The sequence below is a fragment of the Saccostrea echinata genome, unplaced genomic scaffold (assembly GCF_033153115.1).
Source record: "Saccostrea echinata isolate AGI-Se365-2 ecotype Australia unplaced genomic scaffold, CSIRO_AGI_Sech_v1 ptg000005l, whole genome shotgun sequence".
In the NCBI taxonomy this organism is placed as follows: domain Eukaryota; kingdom Metazoa; phylum Mollusca; class Bivalvia; order Ostreida; family Ostreidae; genus Saccostrea; species Saccostrea echinata.
Window position 1 is genome coordinate 12,185,695 of NW_026889754.1, and position 14,245 is coordinate 12,199,939.

The following is a 14,245-nucleotide window of genomic DNA, read 5'->3' on the forward strand; positions in this document are numbered from 1 at the left end:
CAAAGTTCCAAAGTTTTTACTATAGTAAATCAAAGTTCCAAAGTTTTTACTATAGTTAATTAAAGTTTCAAAGTTTTCCCTATATTTAATCATTTTTTCAAAGTTTTTTCATTAGTTTAACAACTTATGTATTTTTATTATTTTTCTTTATTATTATTATTTAGCCGTTTTGGGTGAGGGGTTATTTATGGGGTTGGTTGGGGCTGGTTTTTGTTGTACATCTTTATTAAAATATACAAAGTAGTTAATTCAAATGCAATATTTACATTCATAAATTTAAAAAAAAAAATACATGTTGACTGAAGTTGATAAAGCAGATATTTTAATTCTAAATGACACAATTTTTTTTTATTATATAATATTTTTTCTCCATAAATAAGACTTACGTTTCATCTGCATAACATTAAAATTAAATACAATTGAAATAAATATTGCTTATTTATCGACACAAGCGACAACTTTTACATTAAAATTCATATCTTGTACATTATTCTTTTAGGGGAGGGATCGGGTTTTCAAACTGTTCTCTAAAGCTTTCATGAATCTTAAACTTGAAATATCACAAGATGTAAAGAATGGGAATCAAAAACATAATTCCACGGGATTTATCGTACTTAATCAAAGTTTCAACTAAAGTAAATCAAAGTTCCAAAGTTTTTACTATAGTAAATCAAAGTTCCAGAGTTTTCACTATAGTAAATCAAAGTTCCAGAGTTTTTTTCTATAGTAAATCAAAGTTCCAAAGTTTTCACTATAGTAAATCAAAGTTCCAAAGTTTTCACTTTAGTAAATCATACTTCCAAAGTTTTAACTATAGTAAATCAAAGTTCCAAAGTTTTTACTATAGTAAATCAAAGTTCCAAAGTTTTCACCATAGTTAATCAAAGTTCCAAAGTTTTTACGATAGTAAATCAAAGTTCCAAAGTTTTCACTATAGTAAATCAAAGTTCCAAAGTTTTAACTAAAGTAAATCAAAGTTCCAAAGTTTTCACAATAGTAAATCAAAGTTCCAAAGTTTTCACTATAGTAAATCAAAGTTTCAAAGTTTTTACTATAGTAAATCAAAGTTCCAAAGTTTTCACCATAGTAAGTCAAAGTTCCAAAGTTTTCATTATAGTAAATCAAGTTCCAAAGTTTTCACTATAGTAAATCAAAGTGCCAAAGTTTTCACTACAGTAAGTCAAAGTTCCAAAGTTTTCACTATAGTAAGTCAAAGTTCCAAAGTTTTTACTTTGGTACTATAGTTAACTGTAGTAAACTATAGTTAACTATAGTTTACTGTAGTATTTTTTTGTTTGTTAGGGCAGTTGTATTTTGTTACTCTGTATTTATTTTCAAACTTATAGAGACAAAAAAGTCCCGATTGTCGTAGTCTTTTTCTATCTCGTACTTGCAACCTTTTCCTGTCATCTTTGATGTTAGTCAATTTTCGGTTTGTCGTAATGGTAAAAAGGCATCTAAAATTTAAATCTCCTTCGATCGTGCATCCCGGGAGTAAGGGCGTAGCGATTAATCTTTAAAAAAATCAACAATTTTAGAATCATTATTGATTTTCAGCGTAAACGTCCGCCATATTGGATATAAACGAGCGCTCGCGTCCGTTCAGCAGACAGGTTCTCCTCGGGAGCGATAGTACCCGCGAGCGCTCGCTATGCTGAACACACCCCAGAAGAACCTCGAAAAACTCCTTCGCAGGGTGATGTGTACATACTATTGTTAGTGATGAATCTAATCTAAATATCACTTATTATTAAAGTATATGATAGAAGAATATTTTTACTTTTCGACACACTTTGTCAAGCTACTTCTTCACGGTTAATTCACTCATTATGAAATGAATAGGAATATTACACTTTCCAAAGAGCGTCTTTATTTATATATTATGTATGCAAAAAAGAAAAAAAAATCAACAACAGCAACACACACCTGTTACTGTCTGATGCTTCTGATGTTTTGTCATTGTCAATTAAATCCAAGAACTCAGGATATAGACCTAAACTTAATTTCTTATACACACATAAACTTTCTTTCAAAGTTATACATGTGATTTTAATATATGTCAAGCTTTTTTCTGATCATAAACATTCATATTTTCTTATACCGATATCTGTATCCATATTCAATTCAATGACGTCAGTAGTTGGAAAATTTAGTACGAAAGGAAAGTATAAAATTCTTTGAAATTCTTATTGGAAGTACACACCTCTTAAGATCTTAGTTGGTTGTCAATGCAATTTATCAAATTAATGAACCTCAAAATATGTATATACTATATACCGTCAACGTCAGAAACTAAGACTGGTATCGACAATGTTCTCGGGTTCTTAGAGGACGATATTTTCTTGACGAAAGAAGGGCAGAACAGAAAATTAATAAGTGTTTGAGTATTCATTTTTTTTATTTGACAGGCCCGTAGGAAGCAATTTCACTTTGAGGGGACACAACCATACATTTTCAGTTAGGAGTGGGCACTATCTAGACAAGCAAAAAAAGGTCACCCGACGTTATTATTGAGGGGGCACAAACACGTGAAAGTACTGTAAGAAATTTACTTGATAAATACAACACGGAGCTCAAATCTCCAAAACGTAAACTTGATTTTTCAGACGGCGAGAACTGTGAAATTTCTGAATTGAATCCGTGCAAGCGGGGTAAAAAAAGTTTTACTCGGTAACGAACTGGATTCCGACGTGCAAACTTGCATTCGTTCATTAAGGAAATCGGGGGCTGTTATTAACACAGCAATCTGCATTGCCGTTGCGGAGGGCATTGTCCGTGCCCATGACGAGCAGCTACTATCTTGTAATGGCGGACCGATTACGTTGAAAAAAAGCTGGGCCCAGTCAGTGTTGTTTAGGATGAATATGGTTAAGCGAAGGGGCAGTTGCACGGCAAAAATTCAGTTCACAGATGACAAATTTTCTGAAATTAAAGACGAGTTTTTACAAAGAATAAACAGTGTGGTGAAAAAACATGACATTCCTCCCGAGTTAATATACAACTGGGACCATACCGGTATCAATTATGTACCTGTCAGCTCATGGACAATGGAGGTGGAGGGCACCCAGCGAGTCCCCATAATTGGTCTTGATGACAAAAGACAAGTCACCGTTGTTTTCGCAGGTAATGTAGATAATTATCAATCTTATTTTGCTTGTAGTATCAAGGAAAAAAACAGAACAAAATTAACTGTACTGATATCTTCTAATTCATTTTTTAATCATTTTAGTCACATTGAGTGGGGATTTTCTAGCTCCACAAGTCATATACCAGGGGAAAACTTCTGCTTGTCATCCTGAGTATGATTTTCCACTGGCTTGGAACATAACTCACAGTCCTAATCATTGGGCCAATACAGACACACAGATGGAATACACATCGCGAGTTCTAGTACCTCACATGGATAAAACCAAGAAAAAGCTTGGGCCACCTAACACTCAAAAGTCACTGTGTATTTTCGATGTTTTCCGAGCGCAGATGTCGAGAGAGTTCGTGGATGATTTGAAAACAAAGAATATTGAAATTGTGTATATACCACCAAGCACGACGGACAAGTTACAGCCCATGGATCTTTCCATTCAAAAAGTCGTGAAAGACAAAATGAAACAGCGCTTTCAGCGATGGTATGCATCCTGTATTTCAAAGCAACTTGACAAAGGTGTCGACATAGAAACACTGAAACCTGTTGACCTCCGTCTATCTATTCTAAAACCGCTTGGTGCTAAATGGCTGGTAGAAACTTACAAAGACATAAGAAGCCAACCAGAGATGGTAATTAAGGGGTTCGAAAAAGCAGGCATTGCTGAAGTGTGCAGAAAATCTTAATTCAAAAGCTGCTCTCTAACAGATTGTGAATGTGATTTAACACTGTGATTGTGTTATAGTTTTAATGTGTTTAATGTATTTTAATGGAAATATTTTAATGAAATTTTTCTGAAATGTATTTTAATATTTTTAACCATTTTTAAAAAACTGTAATGTGTTTTATGTATTTTAATATGAATATTTTTATGACATGTAATATTTTAAATTGCTTTGGTTTGTTCAATAAAAACTAAAAATAGACTTTATTGTTTAAATGTCTAGTAATAAAATTCAATAAAAATAGACTTTATTGTCAAAGTGAAATCGCCAAAAATAAATATACCTATTTCAGGATCAAATCGCAAAAATTTGCACCCGCATTAAAAACCAGTTATACGGTAGTACACAGCAAACTGTGCCACGTACATGTCACGTACGTTAAACGTATGTGATACGTACTTGACTTCACGTACGTATCACATGAAAAAATCACCACGTATGTTAAACGTACGTTTTCACACATATGAATATCATGCGTGACACGTACGTTTAACATACGTATTGACTACCATACGTTACACACGTGTTGCACACATACGTTATTCATATGGTTCACGTATGAATAACGTACATGCAACGTGTGTGTAACGTATGTTTTTAGAAACATGCGTTTAACATGTTTGTTAAATGCACCGCTCATATGATAAATGTATAAGTACCATACATGTGCCAAACCATGGTTAAACATATGTTTTGACCACCGAACATTCTTTTTCACATATATATTGTAAACATACGTGAAACAAAAATGATGTGCAATTAAAATATTCATTTCATGCATTTGACATAATTTTCTTCAGGGGCTTATTTTCTTTTCATCTGTTGAATGATCCACATTTTGAAGGCACATATCTGGATATCCTTCACCTCAAATTTCCTGATCCTAATTGCTCTTTAGGCAATCACAACAAAAGACATATTCAAATTTAAGCCAAATTTAATGTTGAGATGTTGAGATGTTAACATCAATTCATTCTTCTGCAATTCCCTTTCATCTGTAAAGAAAAAGAAAATATTAAATGAATTTGCATATGGAAAAACACATAGTTTTTTTTTCAGAACATTATTATTTTCTACATATAACTCCTGGTTGATTCCCTTTAGAACTTAAACTAAACTAGAACTGTCCAATATGGACAAATACCCTCCAATGGGTTTTTCAGAGAAGATGCCAAGTCACTAATACTAGTATTTTAGGATCTAAAAGATGTTCAAAAATTGTTAATACATTTAGAGAGAAAATTTCCCGGTAATTGCTTATTATATTTTTTTAATGAATGAAACTTTGGGATAGCCTAGTAAAACAGCAATACTAATAATAATATTGTTTTTTATTACATTGAAAAATTAATAACAATTTTTCAAGTATTTCTCTGTTGGAAAGTGTGGATGCATCATTTATCCATTTTTTCTACAGTATGTGACTATAGGTCAGGATCACGACACACCCTCAGGTCATAAACAATCTTTGTGTGAAGTGGATACTCCCAACATCCAAAATTATTCTCCATAGGAAAGATACGGATCGAACACGAATTATGAACTTTTTCTGTCAGTGACCTTGAATTTGTCCAAATGACCTTGGGTCAAGGTCATGACACACCTTCAGGTCATAAGCAATCTTTGTTTAAACACGAATTATGATTTTTTTTCTGTCAGAGACCTTGAACTTGCCCAAATGACCTTAGGTCAAGGTGATGACACAACCGCGGCCATAAGAAATATTAATATAACATATGGTTTTGTTGTTCTTGAGCAGAAATTTTTAAAAAATTTTCCCTACATGTGCCTTTGTAAAAACTTGATCCCCAATTGTGGCCTCTCCCTACCCCAGGGTTCATGATTTGAACAAAATTGAATCTACACTACCTGATGATGCTTTCATATAAACATGACTAATCATGGCTTTTCTGTTCTTGAGAAGATTTTTTTCCTATATATTCTTATGTAAAACTTTGATCTCCCATTATGGTCCAATCCTATCCCCAGAGGATCACGATTTAAACAAACTTGAATCTACACAGCCTGAGGATGCTTCCATTTCAAAATGACTATTCATGGCTTTGCTATTCCTGAGAAGAAGAATTTTAAAGTTTTTTTTTAAAATATTGATCCCCCACTGTGGCCCCTCCCTACCCCTGGGGGGTCATGATTTGAACAAACTTGAATCTTCACTACTTGATGATGCTTCCTTATCAATATGACTAAACAAGGCTTTGCTGTTCTTGAGAAGAAGATATTTTAAGATTTTTTCTTATATATTCCTATGTAAAACTTTGATCCCCCATTGTGGCCCCAACCTACCCCCGGGGCTCATGATTTAATCAAATTTGAATTTACACGTTGACATACAAGGTTTCCTATAAGTTTCAACTTTTTTGGCCCAGTGGTTCTTGAGAAGAAGATTTTAAAACATCCCACTAAATTTTCACTATTTCTTATCTCCCTTTTATTGAGTGTGTGGCCTTTATTTGAACAAACTTGAATCCCCTTCACCCAAGGATGGTTTGTGGCAAGTTTGGTTGAAATAGGCCAGTGGTTCTGGAGAAGAAGTCAAAAATGTGAAAGTTTACAGACAGACAGACAGACTACAGACAAAATGTTATCAGCAAAATCTCACTTGAGCTTTCAGCTCAGGTGAGCTAAAAACAGATAGCAATAGGTCATGATTGACTCAGTTTATCTAATTAGTTAAACATTTTTTTGTGATTACATTTAAGTCAGCTCAGGTGCAAAATATTGCTTATCACTGATATAAATACAACAGTAAAATTTTAGACATAACCCTATGTCTGACAATTAAATTCTATATAATAATAGAACTTACCCTCAGCATAAATCTTTCATAGCTTGGCATGGACCTATATGTTTTTGTGTCTGTTCGAAGTGTATATATACTTTTTGTCCTTGGGTAAAAAAAGAAAATATATGTTAAAGAAAAATTGCATTTCAGACTTGTACAGCAAAACAAACAATATGAAAAATTACTTATTTTACTGATAACATTTAACATTTTCTCCTCTTGTGATAGAAATGTAATGCACATCATTACATGATATTATATGTATTAAATTGCAAGTATAAAAGCAATGGGATCAGAAAATCTGATTTCTTTTTTAAGAGTATTACCATAATGCTGATTAAACTTTCAGAATCTGTTTTTGAAGTCCAGACTTGGCATTTAGGTGTTTACATAGGAGATGAGCTTCAGCCACCATCCTGGAGTGTACATTTAAAATCACATAAAAAAATCACAATCTCAAAATACATTATTTATATTCATAAGGACTGTATGAAAAAGACATCTGAAAAATAAGTGTTACACCCTTATTGCCCTAAAAGATAATTTATATTTCCTCCACATGTTTTGTAAAGAAATACATTGGGTGGATGGAACTTTTTCCATCAAGGGTTTTATTGCATCTTATTGGTAGGCTAAAAAAATCTTGCAATAAATATTTTTTATAACAGTATGTTTTATACCTCACCTTAATTTTGATATAATGTGCCAGTGTTGATTCACACCTGGGCTGGGGTGCTGACCAAGACAGTTGACTGCGTCAATATTTTCTTACTTATTTGGTAAACTAAGTTTACATTATGTTATACACTAAAATAAAAGAAACACACCCGTTAGTTTACATGCAACACAGTCTGAAATATAAAGTAAATAAATAACTGTTGATGTTATGTATATTCCTCACCGTTATTCCTAGCCTTACTCCAGACACTGTCTTGCAGACGTCAGACTTCTTACCAGTGACGTCACCCGTTAACGTAAAAAATAATCGAGGTGAAAATTCCGGAACGTACATTTTGTTATACGGACGCTACCAACTGTATAATTATGTAATATCTATCTAGGTGAATTCCATTTGAGTTCTGTTGTGAAATTATCGTGATTTTCTTTTTTTTTTTCAAATTCAGCTTTTGCTCCTGAATTCGGAATGATTATATCTACCGATGATCGAGTCCAATTTTATGTGCCTCTACCGATATCCGATATACACATTACGAGATTGGTGAACTTGTATGTAGACTATGTTACTGCTCTGAGAGTAAATTATTCACCAATGCCAAATGATTACTCCATGTCAGACATGCAAGTGGACGTAAGGTAAACAATGTGAAATAAATTGGAACATTAAAGACGCAAAACACGCACAAGTCAACAATGCACACACCTGCAGAGCTCCAGATAATTTCTTACCTCAAAGTGTATTTACTCCCTGATTTTCAAATCAATGCAGATCATGATTAAAGATTATTTTGTTAATATATAATGTTTTGATTTTGAGCTTGTTATCGAAATATAAGTGTTTAAGAAGAGGAAAGGAAAAAAAACTACAAAGGACAGTTCCGGCATTCATTTGAATAAATTTTAAAAATACCCATTAGACTTTTTGCTAAAACTGAGAAATGTTTTTTTTCTGAGAAGGAAGATCATACAGTAGGTAAAGTAACCATAGGCACATAAAACTTTTCCTTTATTTAAGATGATATCGTAACAAGAGTAAACCGAGAGAAAAAAAAATCTTCATTAATATGGCAAGTTGAGAGAAATCAGATGAACCCATCATAAAAAACGTTGTGTACAAACCGTCCTACTAACCAGAAAACTCTAGAGAATCTAAGGGAACTCTTGATCGGTAAATTCAAATACATGTTATGCGTAATGTCCCTCTACAGCAATTTATTTATTTAATTGGTCTTGAAATTAAGTAGAGCTCGTTTTTTCGATATGGTTTTAATATGGTCTTCATTGGGGGTTTTCCCCTTACACATCATGTCCTCTTTGATAACATTGCAGTACAAACATTTTTTCTCCAGCTAAGACTTTTTCCCTCCAACTATCGTTTGTTTTCTAGGTAACATTGTTTTCTTTACTTATGTATTACACTTGTTATACATGTTAATAACATCTTGCATAGACGACACAAGCTTTTGTGTGCTTAAAAGTAATGTAACTATGCCTAGTGCATAGTCTTTCTATTTAAAGATTTTAATCTAAATCTTTGATTCTTTCTCCAAAAATGGAAATCGACGTCGCCATTACTTGAATATTCCTGATTAATATAACGCTTTTACATCAGTATTTCGTTTTGAGAAAAATCAAACACTGAGTTAACCTCAATTCATATCGTTAGCTAAGTCGTACTTTTATTATTCAAACCGTCGCACGCAGTACTTTTGTGGTGTAATGCTTATCTACGATTGCTAATGCGTAACTGTACGCCCAGTTTTAATTTTCAATGCGTATTTTGTAAAATTCAATGCGTATTTCTGCAAATACGCACCTTATCTGGAGCTCTGCACCTGTGAGCTTTCAGAGGTGATTGGATTTTAATCATCATCATAGATCATCATATGATATTATTTTTTTGAAAAAAAAATAGTTAAATCTTTAAAATATATTGCAGTATAATGATTAAAATCCACGCAACTTATGATCTAGGGTCCCGTTTTAAGAGGGATTTTATACTTGGCCCAAGTTGGTCGCAATACTCTGTTTCATGAATTACAGGTTATTGATCAGGTCCGGCACAATCTCTTGATTAAGCTATATAGCTTGATTTAGCTATATAGCTTTATTAAGCTATTCGGAAGAGCTTGATTTAGCTATTTTATCCCACTTTTTTCTCAAATAGTTATTTTCCAAGTATGTACAAAAAGTCGCACCTAGGTGCAGTGATGATATTCAACCTTGAACTCTTATGAAAATAATGCATGTAAAATCACTCATCAAACTGCGTCTCCTTAAGAGACTTTGTACTCAAAGTTCTAAAAGTTTTGGGGGCTATATAAAGCAATTGATACAGTTACCTCTTCAATGAAATTATAAAGGAGGCCAATTATGGTCAACAAGATAATTGATTGGTAATAATTCAGTACAATGAGAAGCAATCATACTTATCCATGCCTCAACTCACACAAGGTAGTGTGCAGTTACCTTAACAATGGAAATTCATCTTTTGCTTAAGAGTATTCAAATGCTGCAATGTTAGAACTATCTCTGATTTGGGTTGTTGATTTGATAACCCATATTACATATATGAATAGTCAAATACTTGCGACTTTTTGTCTATTTTGTACAAATAACATTTTTGTGAAAACCTGCATATAAATAGCTTTATCAAGCTATTTTGAATAGCTTAAGAAAGCTAGATAGCTATTTTAAGCTTTATGTTGATTGTTTAAGATTATATTGATTAGTTCTCCAAATTCACTCTGAACTATTAAGTAAAAAAAAAAAGTATTTGGTCTGAGGTGTACTTTTGTACAAAAAGTTCCTGTTACAGTATTTGAAAATGTCACCAATTTAAGAATAAAATATAGTCCCAGCAACAATAAAACTTTTAGGGATTTTTTTCACTTATTAACAAAACTTAAATAATAATTGTAGTTATTAATTAAACGACATTGAAATAAACAAAAATATAAAGGATTGAATTCAATTATAGTTGACCTACATTTATCGTACATGTATGTAAAAGTACCATTAATATAGAAAATATACAGCCTTTTCAAACACAGCCAGCTTTTCACACACATGTAAAACAATTTTTATTAACCTACATGTAACATAGCTGATAACACTCATACTTGTCATTAACGTACATGTAATGTGTGGTTTTTAATGCATGTAGACCATGCATATATTAACGTATGTGTAACGTGTGGTTGATAATAAATGTAAACCCTATGTGTGAAATATGTGTAATGTGTGGTTTATAATACACATGTAAACCGTACGTTTATTAACGTATGTGTAACGTATGGTTGACAATACATATGTAAACCACGTGTTCATTAACGTATGTGTAACGTGTGGTTGACAATACACATGTAAACCATGCGTTTATAAACGTACGTGTAACGTGTGGTAGCACATACCATATGTAACACGTACGTGAAACGTACGTAACACGTACGTGTATTCCAACCGTACGTTTCACGTACGTTATGTGAAACGTATGATGTCACACGCATGTTATCCATACGTTATACCACGTACGTGTAACGTGCGGTTGGAATATACGTATGTGTTACGTATGTTTCACATATGTGTAACATATGGTATGTGCTACCATACGTTACACATACGTGGCACAATTAGCTGTGTAGCCATATTTTCTATAGTATACTATAAATCGGCAAAATTATTGGGGAGGCCCCCCCCCCCCCGGTTCCTACGGCAATGTTTGAGTCAAAATTATGGTAAACAAAAAACAATGACTTTTTAAAAAAGAAACGAAATTCGCGTTTTGTGCTTTTGTAAACACAAGTAACATAAACAAAATATTACATAAAAATTATAAATATTTATTAATTTTATTTTGATAGTCTACAGTTGTAATTTATGACAGAACTCGTTATTTTGCCAACCTCGTTATAATGCCAAAAATTGCCTTGGACAAAAGTTGGCAATATACGGAGGTAGCACTGTGCTCGTCCCCACGATCATTTAAAATAAACGCAAATCACGAAAATTGTTTCCCACGAGTTAAATGATTCGACAGCATTGGTTTAGGGCCATCTAATTATAGTGTATTGGTTTGGACGTGGATATCGGCCTGGATAGCTCAGTCGGTAGAGCACCTGACTAGTGATGCAGAGGTCCCGGGTTCGATTCCCAGTCCAGCCACACATTTTCTCATTTCCTGTTACAGATCTGGTGCCGTTGACCATCTCTGGAATTGCAGGTGAAAGTCCTGCCAGGGGCTAATAAGAACTTGAATGTGCAGTGCAGTAGTGATGTAGTGCAGGCATTTTTATAAATTTCACGGGTCAAAACAATGCTTATGATGTTTCTTTGTTTCAGATAGATACAACAACTGCTAGCTGAAACCTTACTAGTACCTTCCCAAGTAACTGCAAGCCCTATCAGACTAAAATTGCATAAATGTTGCATCTAGGGATGCACACAACTAGATTATTAGCTTCGTGTGGGACTTTGCCTTACTTAAAGACAACATTCGTTGAAGTGAGCTCAATAATCTCTGATTACTTATGTTTACTAGCTTAGGGACTCCTCCGTGCAGAAAAACCACTAGCCCGACGCTAAAAAAATAATAGCCCCTGGCGTCGGGTAATGCCAATTAAACATCCCTGCAAAAATTGAGGAATTAACGTCCTCTAATAATGTAAAAAGATAAACCAGTTTTTATTTTTAAAAAATAATATTTTGAAGAAAAAAAACAATTAGCGACTATCGATTTTAAAGGTTTCTATTGATTGACGCTGACGTGCTGCCTTAAGCGACGATTTTTGCGACTATCGTAACAATACTAGACTAAGTCCCTTTATTATATAAAGATAAGACTGAGTGATACGCACGGGTGAAATCTAACAATACATATTTTATAGGTATCATCGCACCTCTACTTTGTGGCAGAATTAAATGCAAGATATAGACGTTTATTTATCAATTAAGCTTAAAAAATACCAAAACCTATGTGTTAGTGATTGATCCCTATACCCGCGTAATTACGAAGACGGTCAACATCTCCGCTATATTAATTACTGCTTTTATGTTTGCAAGGACACAGAAAGAGTTACCAAATCTAGTCAAAGGTACCTGTAATATATCAACTAAATTGAGATATCAGTAATATTTCAATTTATCCTTATCAATTTTTGAAGAATTATTCACTCTTATGTTGAATTCGTAATATATTAATAGAAGCTCTTCACCAGTATATGTTGAGTCTCTATATGAGTGAAAAATTCTCGAATGGAACGTAAAACAACATACAATCAATCAATCAATCAAAAATTGCATAAATTTGTCGTGTTTTCTTTTTTCGCTTTATTTTTAAAATTATTAAATGAAAGTTTCAATGCTTGTGAGATTGTAGATAATTGTAGAATTTTAAGTAATGTAAACATTTTTTTGGAAATTAAATATTACTGAAGATTATCATGCTTCAGATTTAGTTTCTTATTTTTAAATTATTGCTTAAATATTTCACAGCTCACGAAGCATACAGAGATTTGAATGTCCTTATATGCAAGAAGTTTTGAACTTTTTGAATTATACTGTGTATTTAAAAATGTACTGTGCCATTCATTACGTGTTGCATTGTCAAGTTTGGGGAAGCGTGGGGTATGTGAGCTTGCTCACTTTTTCTTTTATTGAAAGATAATTTATAATTTATTTTTCACATATATGTTAAGGTATGTGAAAAGGAAAAAAAGCTTCCCACATGATTCCAACTCTCTCCAAACCCCACGGTTAGGCGTAAGACTGAACGCGTTCTTCTCTTTAAATTATATCTATCTTCATAATTAAACTTGAATGAACTGTTATCTTTCTGTGATTATCTTTCTCCTCTGCGTGGCGCAAAAGATTTTCCGTCCTCGCGATCAAGGAGACGAACTCCGACTTCCACCGGAGGAAATTCAAGAACAATTCACCAACTCCGTAGATCTAGCAGAATTAGAAGAAGACCAAACCGCCTGTCATTTTAAGATGTACATGTATAAAAGCGTTTATAAGACAAACAGAAGCTCTAGATTTTTTAAATGTGGTGTATGTGAATTTTTAATCTGCGAAATTCACAGTGTACCATTTGAAAGAAAAAAAAAAGAAGTCTTAAAAAATAAGTATAAATGTTTTCTTTTTTCCTTTCTCGATGCTAATTACTAACAGACATACCCTCTTGAGTTCGCACCATAGGGGAAATGTCACGCAAACATTTGTATTTTTATGAAGTAATAAATCCGTCGAGGAATTGTTCTTTTCATTGTTTACACCATGAATCAAACTGGAGGGGGAAAAGAAACCAAATATTGTTGTCAGTCTTGAAGCATATTAAGACCTTACGCATAACAGATACTAATGAGCAAAGTGGTGGCAAGTTTTAAAATAGACTTAAAATAAAGTTCTCATATCCATAGAGACAAGTTCTGTAAAAATTAAGAACTTTGTATATAATCTCAGGAGTTTATCAAATAAGACATTCATTGTCTTGAATTTACCTACTATGGCTGTTACACTCTATAAAAGCGAACATGGAGAGGGAAGAGTGGCGCGAGTTCTCAGAGGCGAAAATGAATTTCAAGTACGGTAGACCTAAGAATTTTCTGCGATGACGACGAACCAAATGAAAAAGGACAATGTCCATCTCTGAGCAGATGGAAAAATCTGCTAAATGATATTGGAGAGATTGAAGAAGTGATCGAAAAAATGAAGGATCAGAAGAAAATCAGCTTCCATTTCCATTTAGGAGGAATGTCTATGTAAGCATAGGCAGCCCATACTCCTGCGTAAACATCAGAAAGTTCAAGAATGGTACTATTCCAACTCTTGATGGACTTTCAGTAAATCCCTGCAATGGGAACACCTAGTGACAATCCTTGATGAGGTAAACTTTCGCAT

At 33.3% G+C, this 14,245-nt stretch overlaps 1 protein-coding gene and 1 long non-coding RNA gene across 3 annotated transcripts; one reads left to right on the top strand and one right to left on the bottom strand.

Moving 5' to 3' along the window:
- Positions 1-2,864: 2,864 nt before the first annotated feature.
- Positions 2,865-3,825, top strand: LOC133179662 (uncharacterized). Its single transcript, XM_061314362.1, has 2 exons — positions 2,865-3,123; positions 3,230-3,825. Exons 1-2 carry the CDS (start codon positions 2,865-2,867, stop codon positions 3,823-3,825), a joined length of 855 nt encoding a protein of 284 aa, XP_061170346.1.
- Positions 3,826-4,814: 989 nt separating this feature from the next.
- LOC133180060 (uncharacterized) lies at positions 4,815-7,581 on the bottom strand. 2 transcript variants are annotated; one of them, XR_009720264.1, is made up of 5 exons: positions 7,569-7,581; positions 7,353-7,474; positions 6,994-7,083; positions 6,692-6,770; positions 4,815-4,859 (listed from the first exon to the last, which is right to left on the bottom strand). It is a non-coding gene; the product is annotated as an uncharacterized LOC133180060 (long non-coding RNA). The 2 variants fall into 2 exon arrangements; XR_009720263.1 differs by lacking the exon at positions 7,569-7,581 and having other exon boundaries at positions 7,353-7,547.
- Between the last annotated feature and the right edge of the window lie 6,664 nt (positions 7,582-14,245).